Consider the following 23,981-nt stretch of genomic DNA (forward strand, 5'->3'; position numbering starts at 1 on the left):
CGTGTCTGCCTTCAAGAGACCCACATTTGACTTTGTTACTCTTTTTCCCTTAACATATCGAAAGAAGCTTATACTGCCCTTCTTTATATTCCTGGCCAGCTTCCCTTCGTACTTCATCTTTTCAGCCCATATTGCCCGTTTTGTTTCCTTCTGATGTCCTATGAAAGTTTCCCAATCCTCTGGCTTCCGACTACTCTTTGCTGTGTTATACATCTTTTCTTTTAGTTTTATTCTATCCCTAACTTCTCTTGTCAGCCACGATTGCCTCCTACTCCCCTTAGAATCTTTCTTCCTTTTCGGAATGAAATGATCCTGCGTCTTCCGGATTATGCCTAGAAATTCCTGCCGTTGCTGTTCCACCGTAATTCCAGCTAGGATCCCTTTCCAGGATCCCTTTCCACTCAGCATTTGTATACAACTTTGGTGGGACTGCATTTAGAGTATTGTATTCAGTTCTGGGCACCGTGTTATAGGAAAGATGTTGTCAAGCTGGAAAGGGTACAGAGATTTACAAGGATAGACAGTAGACAATAGGTGCAGGAGTAGGCCATTCGGCCCTTCAAGCCAGCACCGCCATTCAATGTGATCATGGCTGATCATCCACAATCAGTACCCCGTTCCTGCCTTCTCCCCATATCCCCTGACTCTGCTATCTGTAAGAGCCCTATCTAGCTCTCTCTTAAAAGTATCCAGAGGACCGGCTTTCACCGCCCTCTGAGGCGGAGAATTCCACAGACTCACAACTCTCTGTGAGAAAAAATGTTTCCTCATTTACGTTCTAAATGGCTTAGCCCTTTTTCTTAAACTGTGGCCCCTGGTTCTGGACTCCCCCAAGATCGAGAACATGTTTCCTGCCTCGAGTGTGTCCAAACCCTTAATCTATTAAATTAAAAGTCTCATCTTGACCACTTCCTGTTTGCACAGTGCTTTAATTTTACAAAAAACGCTATGACATATGGATGTGATTTTTTGGCCATCTTTCTCAGAGTCCTCCTCCGCTGCGCAGGCCCCTAGGATTTTTCCCATCGATGAAAAATAAAAGACTTATCAATGTTTAAAAAAACTTCAGATTCTCTCTCCTGTCAATCACCATCATAAAGGCCACGTTCCTTCCGGTGGGAGGGGGGTGGGAATATAAACCCGGAAGGGTGGGCGTGACTCAGTCTGTCTGCAAGATGGAGAGGGAGACGTCATGACTCTCTGTCTGACATGGGAAACTACAGAACACTGTGAGTATGCAATGTACTTGAATAAATGATTTGTTAGCCCTTAATGAAAATGAAATGAGTTGTTTATATAACCATATAACAATTACAGCATGGAAACAGGCCATCTCGGCCCTTCTAGTCCGTGCCGGACACTTATTCTCCCCTAGTCCCATCTACCTGCACTCAGACCGTAACCCTCCATTCCTTTCCCATCCATATACCTATCCAATTTATTTTTAAATTATAAAATCGAACCTGCCTCCATCGCTTCCACTGGAAGCTCATTCCACACAGCTACCACTCTCTGAGTAAAGAAGTTCCCCCTCATGTTACCACTAAACTTCTGCCCCTTAATTCTGAAGTCATGTCCTCTTGTTTGAATCTTCCCTACTCTCAATGGGAAAAGCTTATCCACGTCAACTCTGTCTATCCCTCTCATCATTTTAAAGACCTCTATCAAGTCCCCCCTTAATCTTCTGCGCTCCAAAGAATAAAGACCTAACTTGTTCAACCTTTCTCTGTAACTTAGTTGCTGAAACCCAGGCAACATTCTAGTAAATCTCCCCTGTACTCTCTCTATTTTGTTGACCTTCTTCCTATAATTGGGCGACCAAAATTGTACACCATACTCCAGAATTGGTCTCACCAATGCCTTGTACAATTTTAACATTACAACCCAACTTCTATACCCAATGCACTGATTTATAAAGGCAAGCACTCCAATAGCTTTCTTTACCACCCTATCTACATGAGATTCCACCTTCAGGGAACTATGCACAGTTATTCCTAGATCCCTCTGTTCAACTGCATTCCTCAATTAGCTACCATTTACCATGTGCGTCCTATTTTGATTTGTCCTGCCAAGATGTAGCACTTCACACTTATCAGCATTAAACTCCATCTGCCATCTTTCAGCCCATTCTTCCAAATGGTCTAAATCTCTCTGTAGACTTTGGAAATCTACTTCATTATCCACAACACCACCTATCTTAGTATCATCTGCATACTTACTATGGCCTGCCCTGTGCTTGAAACTGCAACGGCAATGGAAATGAAGTGAAAATGCAATCTGTTTGGCTTGAGCCTGCCCTGTGCGTAAAACTGCAATGGCAATGGAAATAAAGTGAAAATGCAATGTGCTGTTTGGCTAGAGCCTGCCCTGTGCTTGAAAGTGCAATGGCAATGGAAATGATGTGAAAATGCAATCAGCTGTTTGACTTTAGCCTGCCCTGTGTTTGAAAGTGCAAAGGCAATGGAAATTAAATGAAAATGCAATCCACTGTTTGGCTTGGCCTGCCCTGTGCTAGAAACTGCAATGACAATGGAAGTGAAATGAAAATGCAATGAGCTATTCGGCCTGCCCTGTGCTAGAAACTGCAATGCAATTGGAAATGAAATGAAATGAGTTGTTCGGCCTGCCTGAAGCCACTAATTTTGGCCCACAAGGCCCTTCTTAGCTGAGCAACCAATCCCTTTTGCCCAAAATGCCCCTATTAGCCCAGGAGGAGCATTTTGGCCCAAAAGGCCCGTACCAGGCCAGGAAAGTCCAGAAAAAGTGCCTTTCACTGAGATTGCACTCGAATTTTTTTTAAAGAGCCCCTTTGGTGCCGCTATTTCATCTTTTATGATTGACTCCATTATCTTCCCCACCACCAATGTCAGGCTAACTGGTCTATAATTTCCTGTTTTCTCTCTCCCGCCTTTCTTATAAAGTAACATGTAATTGTTATATGGTTAGATGGTTATATCAAATGAACTGATCTTAGGAATGAACTGATCCTGCACCTTTTGTATTATTCCCAGAAATACCTGCCATTGTTGTTCCACTGTCATCCCAACCAGGGTATCTTTTCAGAACTAGAGTTTCTGAGCTATAGGGAGAGGTTGAGTAGGCTGGGACACTATTCCATGGAGCACAGAATGTGGGGAGATAGAAACATAGAAAACAGGTGCAGGAGTAGGCCCTTCGGCCATTCAATATGATCATGGCTGATCATCCAACTCAGTATCCTGTACCTGCCTTCTCTCCAGTGTTGCAGTATTCGAGGATGGCATACATGGGGTCACGGTTGCTGCGCTTGGCTTTCTTCATGATATTTTTCATGGTTTACACACAGCTCTCCACCTGCCCATTGCTCCGTGGGTAGATGGGACTTGAGGTGACATGGGCAAATTCCCATTCATGCTTGAACTTCTGAACTGGGATCTTGTTGTGGCTAGATCAATAAATACATGTCTGATACCGACAACATCTTGTAAGAAGAGTTTATTTTCAAATTGCAAACAGAAGCTTCTAGAAGGTCACTTGACCTCAGTCACGAGGCACAGGCCAACTCGACAGCTTGGACTCCTGGCCTCAAGTGGCGCTGGCATTTACATTACATTTACATCACAATGGGGAGAAAGCAGGAACGGGGTACTGGTTGTGGATGATCAGCCGTGATTATATTGAATGACAGTGCTGGCTCAAAGGGCCGAACGGCCTACTCCTGCACCTATTTACAATGTTTCTATGTCACCTGACACCTGAGGTCCTGCATGATGTCGGACTTAATGTAGCTCTGTCTCTCTACACACTTCTCTCTCCCAGCGTCTCTTAATACCTGAACCTTTAATCTTTCAGCACTTATAGTCACTCATTGCAGGATATTTAACCCACCAAGTCCAGCACTTGACCAACGGATGCCTGGATGGTTCGAGCTTGTTCAGACGTTTGTTAAAAGGTCTCAGTGACTCTGGTACTGTCACTCTCTCCAGCAGTGTGTTTCAGGTACTCACCACTTTCCCGGTTCAGATCCCCACTAAGTCTCTAAGTCTCCGACCGCCGGCCTGCGGCCAACAACATCCTGAAGCCGCGGTCTCCAGTAAGAAAGTGCCGATTCGGGACCTGAAAGCCGCGGAGTGTGTTCGAATGTCCCAATAAAAGGGCCTGTACATCGGGCCGTCTGTAGCAGCGACTACGGAGGTTTATGGCCCCGACCATGGGTGAACAATGGAGGAGGACTGACTGAACTTTGTGCCTCCCACCACAGTGAAGAATGCTATGGTGGATGTTTGTGTTAAACCTTATTGTGTATTGTGTGTTCTTTTTTTTTTATTGTACCGCTGCTGGCAAATTCATTTCACTGCACTTACATGGGTATGTGATGAATAAAATTGACTATTGACTCTTCCCCCTCACCCTAAATCTATATCCTCTAGTTTTATCTACCTCTTAGAGGGAGAAAACTGTTGTACAATCTACCCGGTCAAAGCCCCTCAGAATTGTATACCCCTCCATCAGGTTCCCCCCTCAGCCTCCTTCACTAGAACAGACCCATGTCTCTGCAGTCTCTGCTCGCTCATAACTGAACCTTTCATTCCAGGTAATATCTCTGGGGAATGGTCTTTGCATCCTCTCCAGTGGGATGAAATCCTTCTAATCATGTTGACCACAACTTTTTACCACTTTTCTTCCCATGTCTTCAACATTTCTTTCACATTCCAGCATGTGCAGTATTTATCTTTCCCATTAATGGGCTACAAAGAGTATTCACATCACCCGGAACCTGGAGCGGGTGTGGATCTGGGGTGTTCACATCACCCGGAACCAGGAGCAGGAGTGGATCTGGGGTGTTCACATCACCCGGAACCAGGAGCTGGAGTGGATCTGGGGTGTTCACATCACCCGGAACCAGGAGCTGGATTGGATCTGGGGTGTTCACATCACCCGGAACCAGGAGCAGGAGTGGATCTGGGGTGTTCACATCACCCGGAACCAGGAGCAGGAGTGGATCTGGGGTGTTCACATCACCCGGAACCAGGAGCTGGATTGGATCTGGAGTGTTCACATCACCTGGAACCAGGAGCTGGAGTGGATCTGGGGTGTTCACATCACCCGGAACCAGGAGCAGGAGTGGATCTGGGGTGTTCACATCACCCGGAACCAGGAGAAGGAGTGGATCTGGGGTGTTCACATCACCCGGAACCAGGAGCAAACGTGGATCTGGAGTGTTCACATCACCCGGAACCAGGAGCAAACGTGGATCTGGAGTGTTCACATCACCATAAAGAATATTACAGAGACATTGATTCCTGACACCCACAGTATCTTTAATTTTATAAAATTACAATCACAATTTGAACTGTCATGTTTGATTTCTGGGATGGATAGTTCATAGCATTACCAATTGCAACTTGCAGTAAATCATATATTAAAGAATATAGTATCTGGAGGTCATCAGAGATCTGAATTTTCTGGGTGTGAAGTTAGAAGACAAGATATACATTAGTCAGTAAGATAAACACATCTCAAATAGGGAAAATTGTATTGTTCATTAAGAAATGTTTCTGATCTTTGAGTTTGTTAACCCTACACTCCACTAGCATTTTTATGCTATATCTTCACAAGTTGCTCAACGTGTGCTTGACAATTTTCGACAAGTAAGGGAAGGGATTGGGACTGTGACAGAAAGTTTTGCTTCTTTAGCCATGGGTTAAGTATCAGATGACTGGAAGGTCACTAAGATGTCCCTTGTTCACAAACAGCAGCATGGATAACCCTGGGAACTATAGGCCGATGATCTTAGATCAGAGGGGAGACGTTGGTTAAGAATCTGAAGGAGCAATTGATGTTCACTTGGGAATGTAGGGAGTGGTTGGGGATCGGTGTGGTTTTATGCAGGGAGATGAGGTCTCACAAATCTGAGATTTTTGAGGAGGAGTACCTAAGACAATTGACAAAGGCAGGGAGGTAGAGGCAGTTTGCATAGAGTTCAGAAAGGCTTTGACATGGTCCCACAAGGTAGGCTAGGGCACATATTTAAGGTACAGGTGTGTTAGCTAATAGATCCAATATTAGCTTGGTGACAGAATACAAAGGGGAGTGTGGAGGGTTGATTTTCAGACTGGAAGTCTGTAACAAGTGGTGTACCACAAGATCAGAGCAGGTACCTTTCCTGACTTGAATGAAAAAAGATGTGATCTATATTAGTAAGTTTGCAGATGACACAAAATTGTGTTGTTGGTGAAGAAGGTTGTGTCAGAATAAATGGGGCATAGCTGGATCAGCTGGAAAATTGGACGGAGCAGTGGCAAATGAAATTTGGACACGCTAGAGGCAGGAAACATGTTCCCGATGTTGGGGGAGTCCAGAACCATAGTAAGAATAATGGGTAGGCCATTTAGAACAGAGATGAGGAAATACTTTTCACACAGAGAGTTGTGAATCTGTGAAATTCTCTGCCACAGAAGGCAGTGGAGGCCCATTCTCTGGATGCTTTTAAGAGAGAGTTAGATAGAGCTCTTAAAGATAGCGGAGTCAGGGGATATGGAGATAAGGCAGGAACGGGGTACTGATTATGGATGATCAGCCATGATCACAGTGAATGGCGGTGCTAGCTCGAAGGGCAGAATGGCCTATTCTTGCACCTATTGTCTATTAACCAGACAAGAGTGAGGTGATATGCTTTGGGAAATCAAGATCAAGAAGAACATGTAGAGTAAGTGGCCTTCGTGTTGATGTAGAAATACCTTGAGGTGCAAATCCTTAGCTGGATAGGATGGCGAATCTGGCATTTGGCACCTTACCTTCACCAGCCGGGGCACTGAGTGTGAGAGTTCGGACGTCATGTTGTAATTGTACAAACATTGGGTTGGACCACACTGAAGGGTACTATGTGCAGGTCTGGTTGTCACACAGGAAGGATGTGGTGGCAGTAAGAGAGCATGTTGTCTGGAATGGAGAGCTGTAGTTACGGGGAGAGATGGGTTAAGCTGTGTTTATGCTCACCAGAATGTAGGAGGCTGGGTGATTTATATCAGTTGAGAACATTAAGAGGGCCATGGATAGGATGGAAAGTTGATCTTTTTCCCATGGTAGGGAAGTCTAGAACGAGAGGGCATTTGTTTCAGGTCAGCGGGAGAAATTTAAAGGAGGACAGAGGGATAGGATTTTCACACAGAGGACATTGGGTATCTGGAGCAAGCTGCCAGAGGAAGAAGTGGCGGCAGATACAATTATAATGTTTAAGAGGCTTTTGGATGTGTACTTCGAAAGGACATGTTTAGACGCCAAGTTACAAGCAATAACTGTCTTTTTAATTAACAGCAATGTGTGAGTTGAAACTTTATATCCATATCATTGATAAATTCTCAACATTCATCAGACAGCAGGTTGACACATTGGAGTTTGTAAAGTGAGCTAGTTCACCCACTGTGGTCCGGAGTTGGTATGAGTTCCAGTTCTACAGTTGTGTACACGCTTGGCTCTGTACATTACGCTGTCATTTTCAGAGAGCGGTCGATGTTTCTGATCATGTTCTCCAGAGCATACAGGGCAAGAATACGTTTTATCATTGTGATATGTTCACCATTCCATTGATTGGAAACCACAAACATGCATTGCTTATTCAATCCAGTAGATGCTGACAACTGCTCAAACTGAGGGGAAGAAGGGAGAGAAACAAGTATTACTGAATGAGTTCTACTTCAGGTTTGACAAGCAGAAATGTAACCCTGGTACCCCCTCCCCCTCCCCAACAAACACAGCCAGACCCCAGTCTGCAAAGACTGGGCCCTTCTACACCCACTCCTCCCCATTCACCACTTCACACCTACTTAAAGCAAGACTCCAGTCTGAAGAGACTGGTCTCTTTCCCACCCCAACCAACATTTCACACCCACTCACAGCCTGACCTCAGTCTGCAAAGACAGGGCCCTTCTGCACCCACTCCTCGCCATTCACAACTTCTCACCTACTTAATGCAAGGCTCATGTCTGAAGAGACTGGACCCTTTCCCACCCACCCCCCTCCAATAACCACTTCACACCCAGTTACCCACACCCTCCGTGCTGAACGTTTGAATATGTGTGTGTTTATGATTGTGTTTATAGTTTGTTTGGTTGTGTGTTTGTCTTTTTGCACAAAGTCCGTGAGCATTGCCACTTTTCATTTCACTGCACATCTCGTATGTGTAAACTTGACGACTTGAACAACATCACTTCTCCATCATCAACAATAAAAATAGAGGAGGTGGAGAAGCTTGTCGGAAAACAGAAATGCCGGAAATCTCCAGGATCGGACAATGTTTCCCCCTCTACTCTCAAGCTCTGTGCCGTACAACTGGCACCGGTCTACACAGACATTTTTAACCAGTCCCTGCAAACCTGTGCTGTCCCTGCCTGCTTGAAAGTCTCCACCATTGTCCCTGTACCCCAAAAGGCCAGGATGACTACAGACCTGTCTTAATGACTAGAGACCTGTCGCACTGACCTCTGAAGTATTGAAGACCCTTGAAAGGCTTGTGCTGGCCAAGCTCAAAAAATCTCACAAACCCTGCTGGACCCTCTACAGTTTGCATATCGGGCCAATAGATCTGTGGATGACGCAGTCAACCTGGGCCTGCACTTCATCTTCCAGCACCTAGACCGCCAGGGTTTATGCGAGGATTTTGTTTGTTGATTTTAGCTCTGCGTTCAACACTATTGTGCCAGAGCTACTACTCTCCAAACTTTTCGAGTTGACTGTGCCTGAACCCCTCTGTCGGTGGATCACAAGCTTCCTGACACACAGGGAGCAGCATGTGAGGCTGGGAAAGCACATCTCGGACCCGCAAACCCTCAGCAAAGGAGCACCGCAAGGCTGAGTGCTCTCCCCTCTCCTCTACTCTCTCCACAGCAATGACTGCACCTCCACTGACTCCTCTGACAAGCTTCTCAAGTTTGCAGACGACACAACCCTGATTGGACTGATCCAGAATGCGGAGGAATCTGCCTACAGACAGGAAGTGACACAGCTGGCGTCCTGGTGCCATCGCAACAACCTGGAGCTGAATGCTCTTAAGACAGTGGAATTGATTGTAGACATTAGGAGAGCTTCCCCTCCTCTCACTCCACTCACCAACAACATCACAGTCACATCTGTGGAGTCTTTTAAGTTCCTGGGAACCATCATCTCCAAGGACCTTAAGTGGGTGGCCACAGTCAAAAAGGCACAACCATATAACCATATAACCATATAACAATTACAGCACGGAAACAGGCCATCTCGACCCTTCTAGTCCGTGCCGAACACATAATCTCCCCTAGTCCCATATACCTGCGCTCAGACCATAACCCTCCATTCCTTTCCCATCCATATAACTATCCAATTTATTTTTAAATGATAAAAACGAACCTGCCTCCACCACCTTCACTGGAAGCTCATTCCACACAGCTACCACTCTCTGAGTAAAGAAGTTCCCCCTCATGTTACCCCTAAACTTCAGTCCCCTAATTCTCAAGTCATGTCCCCTTGTTTGAATCTTCCCTACTCTCAGTGGGAAAAGCTTTTCCACGTCAACTCTGTCTATCCCTCTCATCATTTTAAAAACCTCTATCAAGTCCCCCCTTAACCTTCTGCGCTCCAAAGAATAAAGCCCTAACTTGTTCCGAGTACAACAGAGGATGTACTGCCTACGACAGCTGAGGAAGCACAATCTGCCACAGGCAATGATGGTCTAATTCTACACGGCCATCGTAGAGTCTGTTCTCACCTTCTCCATCATGGTCTGGTTTGGTTCAGCCACCAAGCACGACACCTGGAGGCTGCAGCGAATAGTACGATCAGCTGAGAAGGTTATTGGCTGCAACCTTTCCTCCATTGACGAACTGTACACTGCAAGGGCCAGGAAGTGAGCGGGCAAGATCATCTCTGACCACTCCCACCCTGGCCACAAACTCTTTGAATCACTTCCCTCCGGACTGTCAAAACTGCCACAGCCAGACATAAAAACAGCTCTTTTCCACGAGTAGTAGCTCTACTCAATAACAAAAAATCTGTAGCTTCCTTTTGCTCTGGTATTTTGTTTGGTTCTCATGTTTGATCAATGGTGTTTTATTATTAATGTTTAATGTTTTATGTGTAATTCGTAACTGTCACTGCATGTCATGTTGTCACTTGTGGGCGGAGCACCAAGGCAAATTATTTGTATGTGAATTCTTGGCCAATAATCTTATTCATTCATTCATTCATTAACATCTTCAATCCCTTAACTACTAGAGACGGAAATTAGCTACTGATTGGCTACAATCTCGCATATTTACATGCAAATGTTCATTAATATGCACTGTCCCTATAAACAAATTATTATTATTATTATTATTATTATTATTATTATTATGTGAAGATGAATCTTGGGTCCAACTCCATAGCTCCCTAAAAGTGATAACACAAGCACAAGATTGGTAAAGAAGGTGTACATTATGCTTTCTGACATCTGTTGGGGCATTGAGTATAAGTAAAGAAGTCAAGTGAGTGAGCAACTCCATCAGACTCCAATAATGGTGGGTGCCAGGGATAGTTGTGGAGGAAGATACCTGGTTGTGTTTAAGAGGCTTTTAGACAGGGACATGGATATGCAAGTAATGGAGTGGTATTGGTCACAAGCAGGCAGAGGAGATTGGGCCATCAGTACAGACACTGTGGGCAGAAGGACCTGTTCCTGTCCTGTATTCTTCTATCTTTTATGGCAAGATTAGGGATGACAAAGGATACTGAGGGTTTGATCCAGAAGAAAGCAGGAGGCAAATGGCAGTTAATGGCAAGTGAAATCAACTGAATGAGTCTCTTGGCAACTCCCTCGTCCCTCGAGGAGGATGAGAGATGTAGCAGAGAACTTCAGCAATTTAGATGGACACAAAGAGGGCATGAATTAAGGAGATAAAGTTATCAAGAGCAAAAGAGTAGCCAAGGAAAGTGTGGGTCCACTGGGAGTTAAAGGTTCTATGTTTACTGCCAGGCTATGTGTCAGGATGCTAAATAATTTCAGAATGACAGGCAGTGACTAGTAGGGTGCCGCAAGGCTCGGTGCTGGGACTCCAGTTGTTTACAATATATACTAAAGATGTATATGAGGGAATTAAATGTAACATCTCTAAGTTTGCAGATGACACAAAGTTGGGTGGCAGTGTGAGCTGTGAGGAGGTTGCTATGGGGCTGCAGGGTGACATGGATAGGTTGTGTGAGGGGGAAACTTTAACTTTTCTATGTGGGGGAAAGGGAGCAGGGTAAGGGGGAAACCGTTTCCCAGTCTCTTCCTGGCGGGGACCCGACTATTTCTCCGAGTCGCGTCCTCGCTCCCACCTCGCGGCCTACCAGCTGGATCGGAGCGGCCTTTCATGCCGGGGACCGGGAACCGGACCAGGGCTGCTACAGTGGCGGCGCAGCGCTGGAGTCACCGCGGAGCGGGCGATGCCTACCCTTTCAGGCTTAAACCCTCCCTTTACCACCTCCAGTTTAAATTCCAGTTGGAATATTTTGGACCTAAGTACCAAGAACCAAGAAGCATGACAGACGCAGTGTAATGTGAATTAATGCGAGGTTATCCACTTTACTGGCAAGAACAGGAAGGCAGATTATTAGATAAGTGGTGTCAGATTAGAAGGGGATATGCAACGAGACCTGGGTGTGCTTGTACATCAGTCACTGAAAGTAAGCATGCGAGAGGATTTGCGAGAATCCAAAGGGTTTCTGCAGCTATATTAATAGCAAAAGGATAACGAGATATAAAATTGGTCCATTAGAGAGTCAGAGTGGACAGCTATCTGCAGAGCCAAAAGAGATGGGGGAGATATTGAACAATTTCTTTTCTTCGGTATTCATCAAGGAGAAGGATATTGCATTATGTGAGGTGAGGGAAAGAAGTAGAGTAGCTATGGAAACTATAAGATTCAAAGAAGAGGAAGTACTGACACTTTTGAAAAATATAAAAGAGGATAAGTCTCCAGGCCCTGACAGGATATTCCATAGGACATTGAGGACAGTTAGTGTAGAAATAGCAGGGGCTATGACAGAAATATTTAATATATCATTAGAAACGGGAATGCTGCCGGAGGATTGGCGTACTGCGCATGTTGTTCCATTGTTGAAAAAGGGTTGTAAGGGTAAACCTAGCAACTATAGACCTGTTAGTTTGACTTCAGTGGTGGGCAAATTAATGGAAAGGATACTTAGAGATAATATATATAAGCATCTGGATAAACAGGGTCTGATTAGGAACAGTCAACATGGATTTGTGCCTGAAAGGTCATGTTTGACTAATCTTCTTGAATTTATTGAAGAGGTTACCAGGGAAATTGATGAGGGTAAAGCGGTGGATGTTGTCTATATGGACGTGAGTAAGGCCTTTTACAAGATTCCACGTGGAAGGTTGGTTAAGAAGGTTCAATCGTTGGGTATTAATGGTGGAGTAGCAAGATGGATTCAACAATTGCTGAATGGGAGATGCCAGAGAGTAATGGTGGATGGCTGTTTGTCAGGTTGGAGCCAGTGACCAGTGGGGTGCCTCAGGGCTCTGTGTTGGGTCCACTGTTGTTGGTCATATACATCAATGATCTGGATGATGGTGTGGTAAATTGGATTAGTAAGTATGCATATGATACTAAGATAGGTGGTGTTGTGGATAATGAAGTAGATTTACAAAGTCTACAGAGAGATTTAGGTCATTTGGAAGAGTGGGCTGAAAGATGGCAGATGGAGTTTAATGCTGATAAGTGTGAGGTGCTACATCTTGGCAGGACAAATCAAAATAGGACGTACATGGTAAATGGTAGCAAATTGAGGAATGCAGTTGAACAGAGGGATCTAGGAATAACTGCGCATAGTTCCCTGAAGGTGGAATCTCATGTAGATAGGGTGGTAAAGAATGTTTTTGTTGTGCTGGCCTTTATAAATCAGAGCATTGAGTACAGAAGTTGGGATGTAATGTGAAAATTGTACAAGGCATTGGTGAGGCCAATTCTGGAGTATGGTGTACAATTTTGGTCGCCATATTATAGGAAAGATGTCAACAAAATAGAGAGAGTACAGAGGAGATTTACTAGAATGTTGCCTGGGTTTCAGCAACTAAGTAACAGAAAAAGGTTGAACAAGTTAGGCCTTTATTCTTTGGAGCGCAGATGGTTAAGGGGGGAAGATAGAGGTCTTTATAATTATGAGAGGGATAGACAGAGTTGACGTGGATACGCATTTTCCAATGAGAGTAGGGAAGATTCAAACGAGGACATGATTTGAGAATTAAGGTACAGTTTAGGGGTAACATGAGGGTGAATTAAGTTTAGGGGTAACATGAGGGGGAACTTCTTTACTCAGAGATTGGTAGCTGTGAGGAATGAGCTTCCAGTCGAAGTGGTGGAGGCAGGTTCGATTTTTTAATTTAAAAATAAATTGGTTAGGTTTTTGGACGGTAAAGGAATGGAGGGTTATGGTCTGAGTGCAGGTAGATGGGACTAGGTGAGAGTAAGTGTTCGGCATGGACTGGAAGGGCCGAGATGGCATGTTTCCGTGCTGTAATTGTTATATGGTTATATGATTTGAGTTTAGGAGCAAGGAGGTCCCACTGCAGTTGTACAGGGCCCTGGTGAGACCACACCTGGAATACTGTTTGCAATTTTCGTCTCCTAATTTGAAGAATATATTATTGCTATTGAGGGAGTGCAGCGTAGGTTCACTGGGTTAATTCCCAGGATGGCGGGACTGACATATGATGAAAGAATGGATCGACTGGGCTTGTATTAGCTGGAATTTAGAAGTATGCGAGGGGATCTTACAGAAAGATACAAAATTCTTAGAGGATTGGCCAGGCTAGATGCAGGAAACATGTTCCCGATGTTGGGGGAGTCCAGAACCAGGGGCCACAGTTTAAGAATAAGGGGTCGGCTATTTAGAACAGAGATGAGGAAATACTTTTCACACAGAGAGTTGTGAATCTGTGCAATTCTCTGCCACAGAAGGCAATGGCCATTTCACTGGATATTTTCAAGAGAGAGGTAGATTTAGCTCTTAGGGCTAAGGGAATGAAGGAATATGGGGGTTAAAGCTGGAACGGGGGACTGATTTTGGATGATCAGCCATGATCATATTGAATTGCAGTGCTGGCTCGAAGGGCTGAATGGCCAATCCCTGCACCTATTTTCTGCGTTTCTATGTTAAATGAATCTTTCATATTCAGCAAGAAGATGATGTCACTGACAGTGAGGTCAGGGAGAGGTAGACACAAAATGCTGGAGTAACTCAGCGGGACAGACTGAGATACTTTGATAGTGTGGACCAGGTCAGTATTAAGAAGGTGCAGCTGTTGATGTCTTGGAACACATAAGGGTGGATAATTCCCCAGGGCCAGATGAGATTGATCGCAGGTTGCTGTGGAATTAGATGGCTGAGGCCGTGGCTGAGATTTAGCAACATTGTTAGTTGCAGGTGACATACCGGGAAACTGGCGAACATTGTTAGTCAAATAGAGCAGCAGAGATAAGACAGGTAACTATACACCATGAGTCTTACATAAGATTCTTACATACACCATGAGTCTTACATAAGTAGTAGGGAAATGATTGGAGATAATTCTACACAACAGGATTTATTTGGATTTGAAACTGATCAGGGATAGTCAGCTTGAGTGTAAGTGGGGGGAAATCTGTCTCACTAATTTGACTGAGTTTTTCGATGAAGCAAGTAAGAAGGTTGATCAAGGCAGAGTGGTAGACATCATATAACCATATAACCATATAACAATTACAGCACGGAAACAGGCCATCTCGGCCCTACTAGTCCGTGCTGAACAATTATTTTCCCTTAGTCCCACCTGCCTGCACTCATACCATGACCCTCCATTCCCTTCTCATCCATATGCCTATCCAATTTATTTCTAAATGATACCATCGAACCTGCCTCCACCACTTCCACTGGAAGCTCATTCCACACAGCTACCACTCTGAGTAAAGAAGTTCCCCCTCATGTTACCCCTAAACTTCTGTCCCTTAATTCTGAAGTCATGTCCTCTTGTTTGAATCTTCCCTATTCTCAAAGGGAAAAGCTTGTCCACATCAACTCTGTCTATCCCTCTCATCATTTTAAAGACCTCTATCGAGTCCCCCCTTAACCTTCTGCGCTCCAGAGAATAAAGACCTAACTTGTTCAACCTATCTCTGTAACTTAGTTGCTGAAACCCAGGCAACATTCTAGTAAATTTCCTCTGTACTCTCTCTATTTTGTTGACATCCTTCCTATAATTGGGCCACCAAAATTGTACACCATACTCCAGATTTGGTCTCACCAATGCCTTGTACAATTTTAACATTACATCCCAGCTTCTATACTCAATGCTCTGATTTATAAAGGCTAGCATACCAAAAGCTTGTTTTACCACCCTATCTATATGAGATTCCACCTTCAAGGAACTATGCACGGTTATTCCTAGATTCCTCTGTTCCACTGTATTGTTCAATTCCCTACCATTTACCATATACGTCCTATTTTGATTTGTCCTGCCGAGGTGTAGCACCTCACATTTATCGGCATTAAACTCCATCTGCCATCTTTCAGCCCATTCTTCCAAATGGCCTAAATCACTGTGTAGACTTTGGAAATCCTCTTCATTATCCACAACACCCCCTATCTTGGTATCATCTGCATACTTACTAATCCAATTTACCACACCTTCGTCCAGATCATTGATGTACATGACAAACAACAAAGGACCCAACACAGATCCCTGAGGCACCCCACTAGTCACCAGCCTCCAACCTGATAAACAGCCATCCACCATTAACCTCTGGCGTCTCTCATTCAGCCACTGTTGAATCCATCTTGCTACTCCTGCATTTATACCCAACAGTTGAACCTTCTTAACCAACCTTCCATGAGGAACCTTGTCAAAGGCCTTACTAAAGTCCATATAGACAACATCCACTGCTTTACCCTCGTCAATTTCCCTAGTAACCGCTTCAAAAAATTCAAGAAGATTAGTCAAACATGACCTTCCAGGCACAAATCCATGTTGACTGTTCCTAATCAGACCCGATTTATCCAGATGCTTATATATATTATCTCTAAGTATCTTTTCCATTAATTTGCCCACCACTGAAGTCAAACTAACAGGTCTATAATTGCTAGGTTTACTCTTAGAACCCTTTTAAAACAATGGAACAACATGCGCAGTACGCCAATCCTCGGGGACTATTCCCGTTTCTAATGACATTTGAAATATTTCTGTCATAGCCCCGGCTATTTCTACACTAACTTCCCTCAATGTCCTAGGGAATATCCTGTCAGGACCTGGAGACTTATCCACTTTTATATTTTTCAATATAGCTGTAGAAACCCTTTGGATTTACTTTCACCTTACTTGCCAAAGCAACCTCATATCTTCTTTTAGCTTTTCTAATTTCTTTCTTAAGTTTCTTTTTACATTCCTTATACTCAAGCACCTCATTTACTTCATGCTGCCTATAATTATTGTTGATCTCCCTCTTTTTCCGAACAAGATGTCCAATTTCCCTTGAAAACCAGGGCTCTTTCCAATTTTTACTGTTTCCTTTCAACCGAACAGGAACATAAAGATTCTGTACTCTTACAATTTCCCCTTTAAATGTCCTCCATTTCTCTTCTACATCCTTCCCATAAAACAAAATGTCCCAGTTCACTCCTTTTAAATCATTTCGCATCTCATCAAAGTTAGCCTTTCTCCAATCAAAAATCTCAACCCTAGGTCCAGTTCTGACCCTCTCCATAATTATATTGAAACTAATGGTATTGTGATCACTGGACCCGGACTGTTCCCCAACGCATACCTCCGCCACCTGTCCCATCTCATTTCCTAACAGGAGGTCCAGCACTGCCCTTCCTCTAGTAGGTACCTCTATGTATTGCTGCAAAAAACTATCCTGCACACATTTTACAAACTCCAAATCATCCAGCCCATTTACAGAATGTGTTTCCCAGTCTATGTGTGAAAAGTTGAAATCCCCCACAATCACTACCTTGTGCTTACTACTAATATCTGCTATCTCCTTACATATTTGCTCTTCCAATTCTCGATCCCCATTTGGCGGTCTATAATACACCCCTATAAGTGTTGCTACACCTTTCCCACTTCTCAGTTCCACCCAAATAGCCTGCCTAGATGAGCCCTCCAATCTATCCTGCCAAAGCACTGCTGTAATATCTTCCCTGACAAGCAATGCAACACCTCCACCTCTTGCCCCTCCAATTCTATCACACCTGAAGCAACGAAATCCTGGAATATTTAGTTTCCAATCACAGCCCTCCTGCAACCATGTTTCACTGATCGCCACAACATCATACTTCCAGGTGTCAATCCAGGCTCTAAGCTCATCCACCTTTCTTACAATGCTCCTAGCATTAAAATATGCACATTTAAGAAACCCCCCGCCTCTTATTCTCTGTTTATTTCCTTTTTCTTCTTTCTCCTTTTGTGTCCGAGTGCTTCCCTTTTCTGCTTCCTACCTCCCATTCTGTCTACTAGCTTTCTCTATTTGAGTCCCTCGTCCCAACCATTCTAGTTTAAAGTCTCCCCAGTAGCCTTTGCAAATTTCCCCGCCAGGATATTGGTCCCCCTCGGGTTCAAGTGCAACCCATCCTTTCTGTACTTGGAATGTAGACAAAATATGCTGGAGCAGATGCTGGAGACATCATCTACTTGGACTTCACTCAGACAGTTGACAAGATCCCGTATTCTAGGCTGGTCCAGAGGTTAAGGCCAATGGAAGCCAAGGCAAGATGGCTAATCTGATGCCAAATTGACTTTGTGATAAAAGACAGAGGGTGGTGGAAATCTGACTAGTAGTGCATCATCAGGATTTGTATCATAGTGCATCATCAGGATTTGTGCTGTATGTTACATTTTTTAATCAAGCATCATTGCTTGTGTCAATAGAAGTGAATCTTGTCAATTTGAATGATCAGGCTCAGTGAAAAGACAATGGCAAGAGGAAGAAGCATAAGTAAGGTTTAGGACAAGACCTTTGGGGAATATAAAGAAAGCAATAACTAATTAGGGAACTAGGTATATGGCATGCCTGGACACTTGGTAGATGGAATTCAAATTTGGCTTGGCCATATAAGGCAGACAGTAGTGGTGGAGGGATGTTATTGTGGAATTGTGGATGGGGAGGAAAGTTGTTAAACGATACAGCAGAATGTAGAGCAGTTGGAAAAATGGGCAGAGAAATGGCAGCCGGAGTTCAATCCAGACATATGTTACATTTGGGAGATGAAATGTAAGAGAAGAGTAGACATGAAATGTCAGCAACATGAAGAGCATTGATGTACAGAGTGATCTTGGGATCCATGTCCATAGTTCCCTGACAGTGTGAACACACATAGATAGGGCAGTAAAGGTGTACAGCATACTTGCCTTCAACAGTCAGAGTGCTGAGTGTGAACGTTGCCCAAGTCATGTTGCAGTTACATACAACTTTGGTTATGCTGCTTTTGTAATATTGTGTGAGGTTCCAGCCACCCGATTAACAGAAAGCTGTGGAGTCTTGTGAGAGGATGCACAAGAGGTTTACCAGGATGTTGCTTGGGTTGGCGAGTATTAGATATAAGGAGAGGTTAGACAAACTTGGATTGTTTTCTCTGGAAAGTGAGGCAACCTGATAAAAGTGTATAAAACAATAAGCCGCATAGTCAGGGTAGACAGTCCGAACCTTTTTCCCAAAGTGGAAATGTCAAGGTCTCGAGGCAGAGCTTTAAGCTGAGTGGGACAAAGTTGAAAGAAGTTGTGTGGGGCATGTTTTTTATCCATAGCATTGTGACTATCTGGAACATGCTGCCAGGGGTGGTGGTGGAAGCAGATATGGCAGCAATGTTCAAAAGGCATTTAACAAACGCAGGGATCAGAGGGATATAGACCATGTGCAGGCAGATGGGATTAGTTAGACTGACATCATGTTAATCATCACACATATGGTGGGCCGAAGGGCCTGTTCCTGTGCTGTATTCTTCGTTGTTCACTGTTATGTATTCAATCACAGTTTGTCTGGGTATTAATAGGAGGAACATCCAAGAAACCAGAACATTTGCAAGTCCCAGGAATAGTGGATTATTAGACCTTTGCTGTCATAATATCTTTACTCCCGACACAACAGATTATTACCTTCTGCTGCAGGGGCTTGTATTCATAAATCCACGCATGGTTCTTCTCGTTTATCCCTAACTTTTCAAACTTGGTCCCAATCACAACCCTGTGACCACCTGGAAGAAACATTTGATTGATATCAGTATATCGCTACCACAGAACAACGAGAAATATTACACTGATCAAAAGAAAGCACCTACATATCTGTGCTGCGATGGTCTGTAATTCCTGAAACCGCAACATTATATTCCCACTGATGTTGTCCATAGTGGTCATGTCAAATATGAAAGCAACTCCGTGAATGGCATTTCCCGGAATGACTGGATACTCTTCAGGAAAGGTCGGTTTGAAATTCTGCAGCTGAATTAGACAAGGAATTAGACAAAGAAGAAGTGGTTACAATGAGAGCTGCAAGAACACTGATCCTCACCGTTAAATAACACTGAGGTTGATGCTGACTGGATGTAACTGTCCTGTCAGACACAACCCATTCATCCCCTTCAATCATCTACTGACATCCACGGCGACACATTGCTCACTCTTGGTTTGTCATCAGTGGGGTCTCTCTGTCTCAGACAAACTCCACCTGCAAATGTTGCTCTCCCTAGTGGTCATTATCCATTTCCTTCCCTTGTGAGTTACCTCTGGCCCGAAGAGCAGATTTTGAGTTTGCTCTGAGCTTCTCAGTATTCAGTCCATTACTCTGTAACTTACACCTGTGTAAATATTGGGGGCCTGGTAACAAAGTTTGCAGACTATTCATTAATTGTCCCTGTGTGGATGAAAGTTTCAGACACAGGATGATATAGATAATTGGTCAGTCAGCAAAAAAATGTAACATTGAATTTGTGCCAGTGTGAGCAGTTGGTTGTGTGGCTCAGTAATCTGGTGAGAAAGTGTAGGTACAATGTCTATGCTTGTGGCTGATATAAAGCCAGGTGAGGGGATTCAGGAGGCATCAGCTGCATGGAGTAAGTGAACGGGCAAGAACATGGCAGATGGAATACAAGGTGGGAAAATGTGAGGACTTTACGGCACAAATAGCAAGGCTGAGTAAACGGTGAGATCAGCTTTTCCAGGTTTACATAAACATGGAACAGTTCAGTATTGAACAGGAGAGGACCCTTAATCCCACAATGTCTGTGATGGGCATGATACAAAGATCCATATCCCTCTATTCCCTGCATATTGGCGTGCCCATCTAAAAGCCTCTTAAATGCCACTATCGTATCAGAATGGTAAAACATTCCAGGCACCCACAACACCCGGTGTATAAAAAACGCCCCTCAGTGTAAGAAAAGTGTTAAAATGCTCAAATGGGGCAAGGCCATCTTTGAGGGTATGAGAGGAGGTCTTGTTCAAGTTGACTGGAGCAGGTTATTTGAGGGGAAAGGAACATCAGCCCAGTAGGATTGTGTAAGTGTGCAGACAAAAGTTCAGTTTATGTACGTCCCTGTTAGAATGAAGGGCAAGGCAGACAAATGTAAGGTTGCTTGGCTGACGAGAGAATTTGAAGCATTGGTCAAGAATAAGAACACATGGGACAGGTATAGGCATCTTAGATAAGGTTTATCCCTGGAGGAGTTTCAGAAACTAAGGAGTAAACTGAAAAAGGAAATCAGAAGGGCAAAAAACGGCCAGGAGATAGATCTGCCAGATAGCATTAAGGAAAATCCCAAGTGGATTTATAAATACATAACGGGGAAAAGGGTAACCAGAGAGTGGGACCTCTCAGGAATCAAAGCGGTTGCCTATGTGTGGAGCCACAGGAGATGGGCAAGATCATCAATGAGTATTTCTCCTCTGTATTTACCGAGGAGAAAGACAGGAAGACAGAGAAACTTGGGGCGGTCAGTGGAAGTGTCTGGAGAGCAGTCAGTGATACCGTCAATGAAATCCTGAAGGTGTAATTGTTTTTTACTTTTTACTTTTATCCATTACTCCATTAGCTTCCCCACCACCGTCAGGCTAACTGGTTCCCTGTTTTCTCTCTCCCGCCTTTCTTAAAAAGTAACATGTAATTGTTATATGTTTGTATGGTTATATGATATGAAGGTGGACAAATGTCCAGGGCCTGGTCAGATATATCCGAGGGCATTGTGGGGAACTAGAGAGGAAATTGCAGGAGCCCTGGTTGAAATTCATGTCGTCTTTAAATACAGGGGAGATGCCGGAAGACTGGAGGGAAGCAAATGTGCCTCTATTCAAGAAGAGCTCCAGGGAAAATGATGGGAACCATAGGCCAGTGAGCTTAACATCTGTAGTCAGGTGCATGGTTCCGTGAATGTTGAGTCGCAGGTAGATCAGGTGGTCAAAAAGGCTTTTGGCACATTGGCATTCATTGGTCAGAGTACTGAGTATAGACGTTGGAAGGCCATGTTACATAGAAACATAGAAAATAGGTGCAGAAGCCAGCATTCATTGTGATCATGGCTTCTTCTGCTTCTTCTTCTTATCGAGTCCACACACAAGATTAGAAGTTGTTCACCCAGAGCTGAACACACTTCTCGGCATCTGCACAATGGTGTCTGTCTTGCGCTTCTTGTGCTTCTTGTGCGTGGTGGTGGAAAGATTGGTTGAAACAGGGCCGCGACGTGAACACTCTTTCCTTGGCCCCGTGATCATGGCTGATCATCCCCTATCAGTAACCCATGCCTGCCTTCTCCCCATATCCCTTGACTCCACTAGCCCCTAGAGCTCTATCTAACCCTCTCTTAAATCCATCCAGTGATTTGGCCTCCACTGCCCTCTGTGGCAGGGAATTCCATAAATTCACAACTCTCTGGGTGAAAAAGTTTTTTCTCACCTCAGTCTTAAATGGTCTCCCCTTTAATCTAAGACTGTGGCCCCTGGTTCTGGACTCGCCCAACATTGGGAACATTTTTCCTGCATCTAGCTTGTCCAGTCGTTTTATAAGTATATATGTTTCTATAAGACTACCCCTCATCCTTCTAAACTCCAGTGAATACAAGCCTAGTCTTTTCAATCTTTCCTCATATGACAGTCCCGCCATCCCAGGGATCAATCTCGTGAACCTACGCTGCACTGCCTCAATCACAAGGATGTCCTTCCTCAAATTAGGAGACCAAAACTGTACACAATACTCCAGATGTGGTCTCACCAGAGCCCTATACAACTGCAGAAGAACCTCTTTACTCCTATACTGAAATCCTCTTGTTATGAAGGCCAACATTCCATTAGCTTTCTTCACTGCCTGCTGTACCTGCAAGCCAACTTTCAGTGACCGGTGTACAAGGACACCCAGGTCTCACTGCACCTCCCCCTTACCTAACCTAACCCCATTGAGATAATAATCTGCCCCCTTGTTTTTGCCGCCAAAGTGGATAACCTCACATTTATCTATATTATACTGCATCTGCCACGCATCTGCCCACTCACTCAACCTGTCCAGGTCACACTGCAACCTCCTAACATCCTCTGCACAGTTCACACTGCCTCCCAGCTTTGTGTCAACCGCAAACTTGCTACTGTTACTCCTAATTCCCTCTTCCAAATCATTAATATTCAGTATATGGTAAACAGTTGCGGCCCCAACACCGAGCCTTGTGGCACTCCACTCGCCACTGCCTGCCATTCTGAAAAGGACCCGTTCACTCCTACTCCTTGCTTCCGGTCTGCCAACCAATTTTCTATCCATGTCAACACCCAACCCCCAATACCATGTGCTCTCATTTTAGTCACCAGTCTCCCGTGCGGGACCTTATCATAGGCTTTCTGAAAGTCTAGATACACTACATCCACTGGCACCCCTTCATCTATTTTACTTGTCACATCTTCAAAAAATTCCAGAAGATTAGTCAAGCATGATTTCCCTTTCATAAATCCATGTTGACTTGGACTAATCCTTTTACTGCTATCCAAATGCCCCATTATTACTGCTTTAATAATTGACTCCAGCATCTTTCCCACCACCGAAGTCAGGCTAACTGGTCTGTAATTCCCCATTTTCTTGAAAAGTGGGATAACATTAGCTATCCACCAATCCACAAGAACTGATCCTGAATCTACAGAACATTGGAAAATTATCACAAATGCGTCCACTATTTCTAGAGCCACTTCCCTGAGGACCCTGGGATGCAGGCCATCAGGCCTACGGGATTTTTCATCCTTCAGTCCCATTAGCCTACCCAATACTATTTCTCGCCTAATGAAAATTTCTTTCAGTTCCTCTACCCCCTTAGATCCTCTGTCCTTCAGTACATCTGGGAGATTGTTTGTGTCTTCCTTAGTGAAGACAGATCCGAAGTACCTATTCAACTCTTCTGCCATTTCCTTGTTGCCCATAATAATTTCACCCGTGTCTGCCTTCAAGGGACTCACATTTGACTTTGTTACTCTTTTTCCCTTAATATATCGAAAGAAGCTTATACTGCCCTTCTTTATATTCCTGGCCAGCTTCCCTTCGTACTTCATCTTTTCAGCCCGTATTGCCCGTTTTGTTTCCTTCTGATGTCCTATGAAAGTTTCCCAATCCTCTGGCTTCTGGCTACTCTTTGCTGTGTTATACATCTTTTCTTTTAGTTTTATTCTATCCCTAACTTCTCTTGTCAGCCACGATTGCCTCCTACTCCCCTTAGAATCTTTCTTTCTTTTCGGAATGAAATGATCCTGCGTCTTCCGGATTATGTCTAGAAATTCCTGCCGTTGCTGTTCCACCGTAATTCCAGCTAGGATCCCTTTCCAGGATCCTTTTCCAGTCAGCATTTGTATACAACTTTGGAGAGACTGCATTTAGAGTATTGTATTCAGTTCTGGGCACCATGTTATAGGAGAGATGTTGTCAAGCTGGAAGGGGTACAGAGATTTACAAGGATAGACAGTAGATAATCGGTGCAGGAGTAGGCCATTCGGC

The 23,981-nt window shown here is 44.1% G+C and overlaps 1 protein-coding gene across 1 annotated transcript in view; it reads right to left on the reverse strand.

The window, feature by feature from the left end:
* Positions 1-7,264: 7,264 nt before the first annotated feature.
* Positions 7,265-23,981, reverse strand: part of LOC116967536 — a 30,431-nt gene continuing 13,714 nt past the window's right edge. Inside the window, exons 5-7 of the mRNA XM_033014167.1 lie at positions 19,309-19,468; positions 19,127-19,224; positions 7,265-7,628 (exon numbers count right to left, since the gene is read on the reverse strand). Coding sequence (XP_032870058.1) covers positions 7,464-7,628; positions 19,127-19,224; positions 19,309-19,468 — 423 coding nt within the window. The 3' untranslated portion in view covers positions 7,265-7,463. The remainder of the gene's footprint in view (positions 7,629-19,126; positions 19,225-19,308; positions 19,469-23,981) is intronic.

The sequence above is a fragment of the Amblyraja radiata genome, chromosome 40, assembly GCF_010909765.2.
Source record: "Amblyraja radiata isolate CabotCenter1 chromosome 40, sAmbRad1.1.pri, whole genome shotgun sequence".
NCBI classification, from domain to species: Eukaryota; Metazoa; Chordata; class Chondrichthyes; order Rajiformes; family Rajidae; genus Amblyraja; species Amblyraja radiata.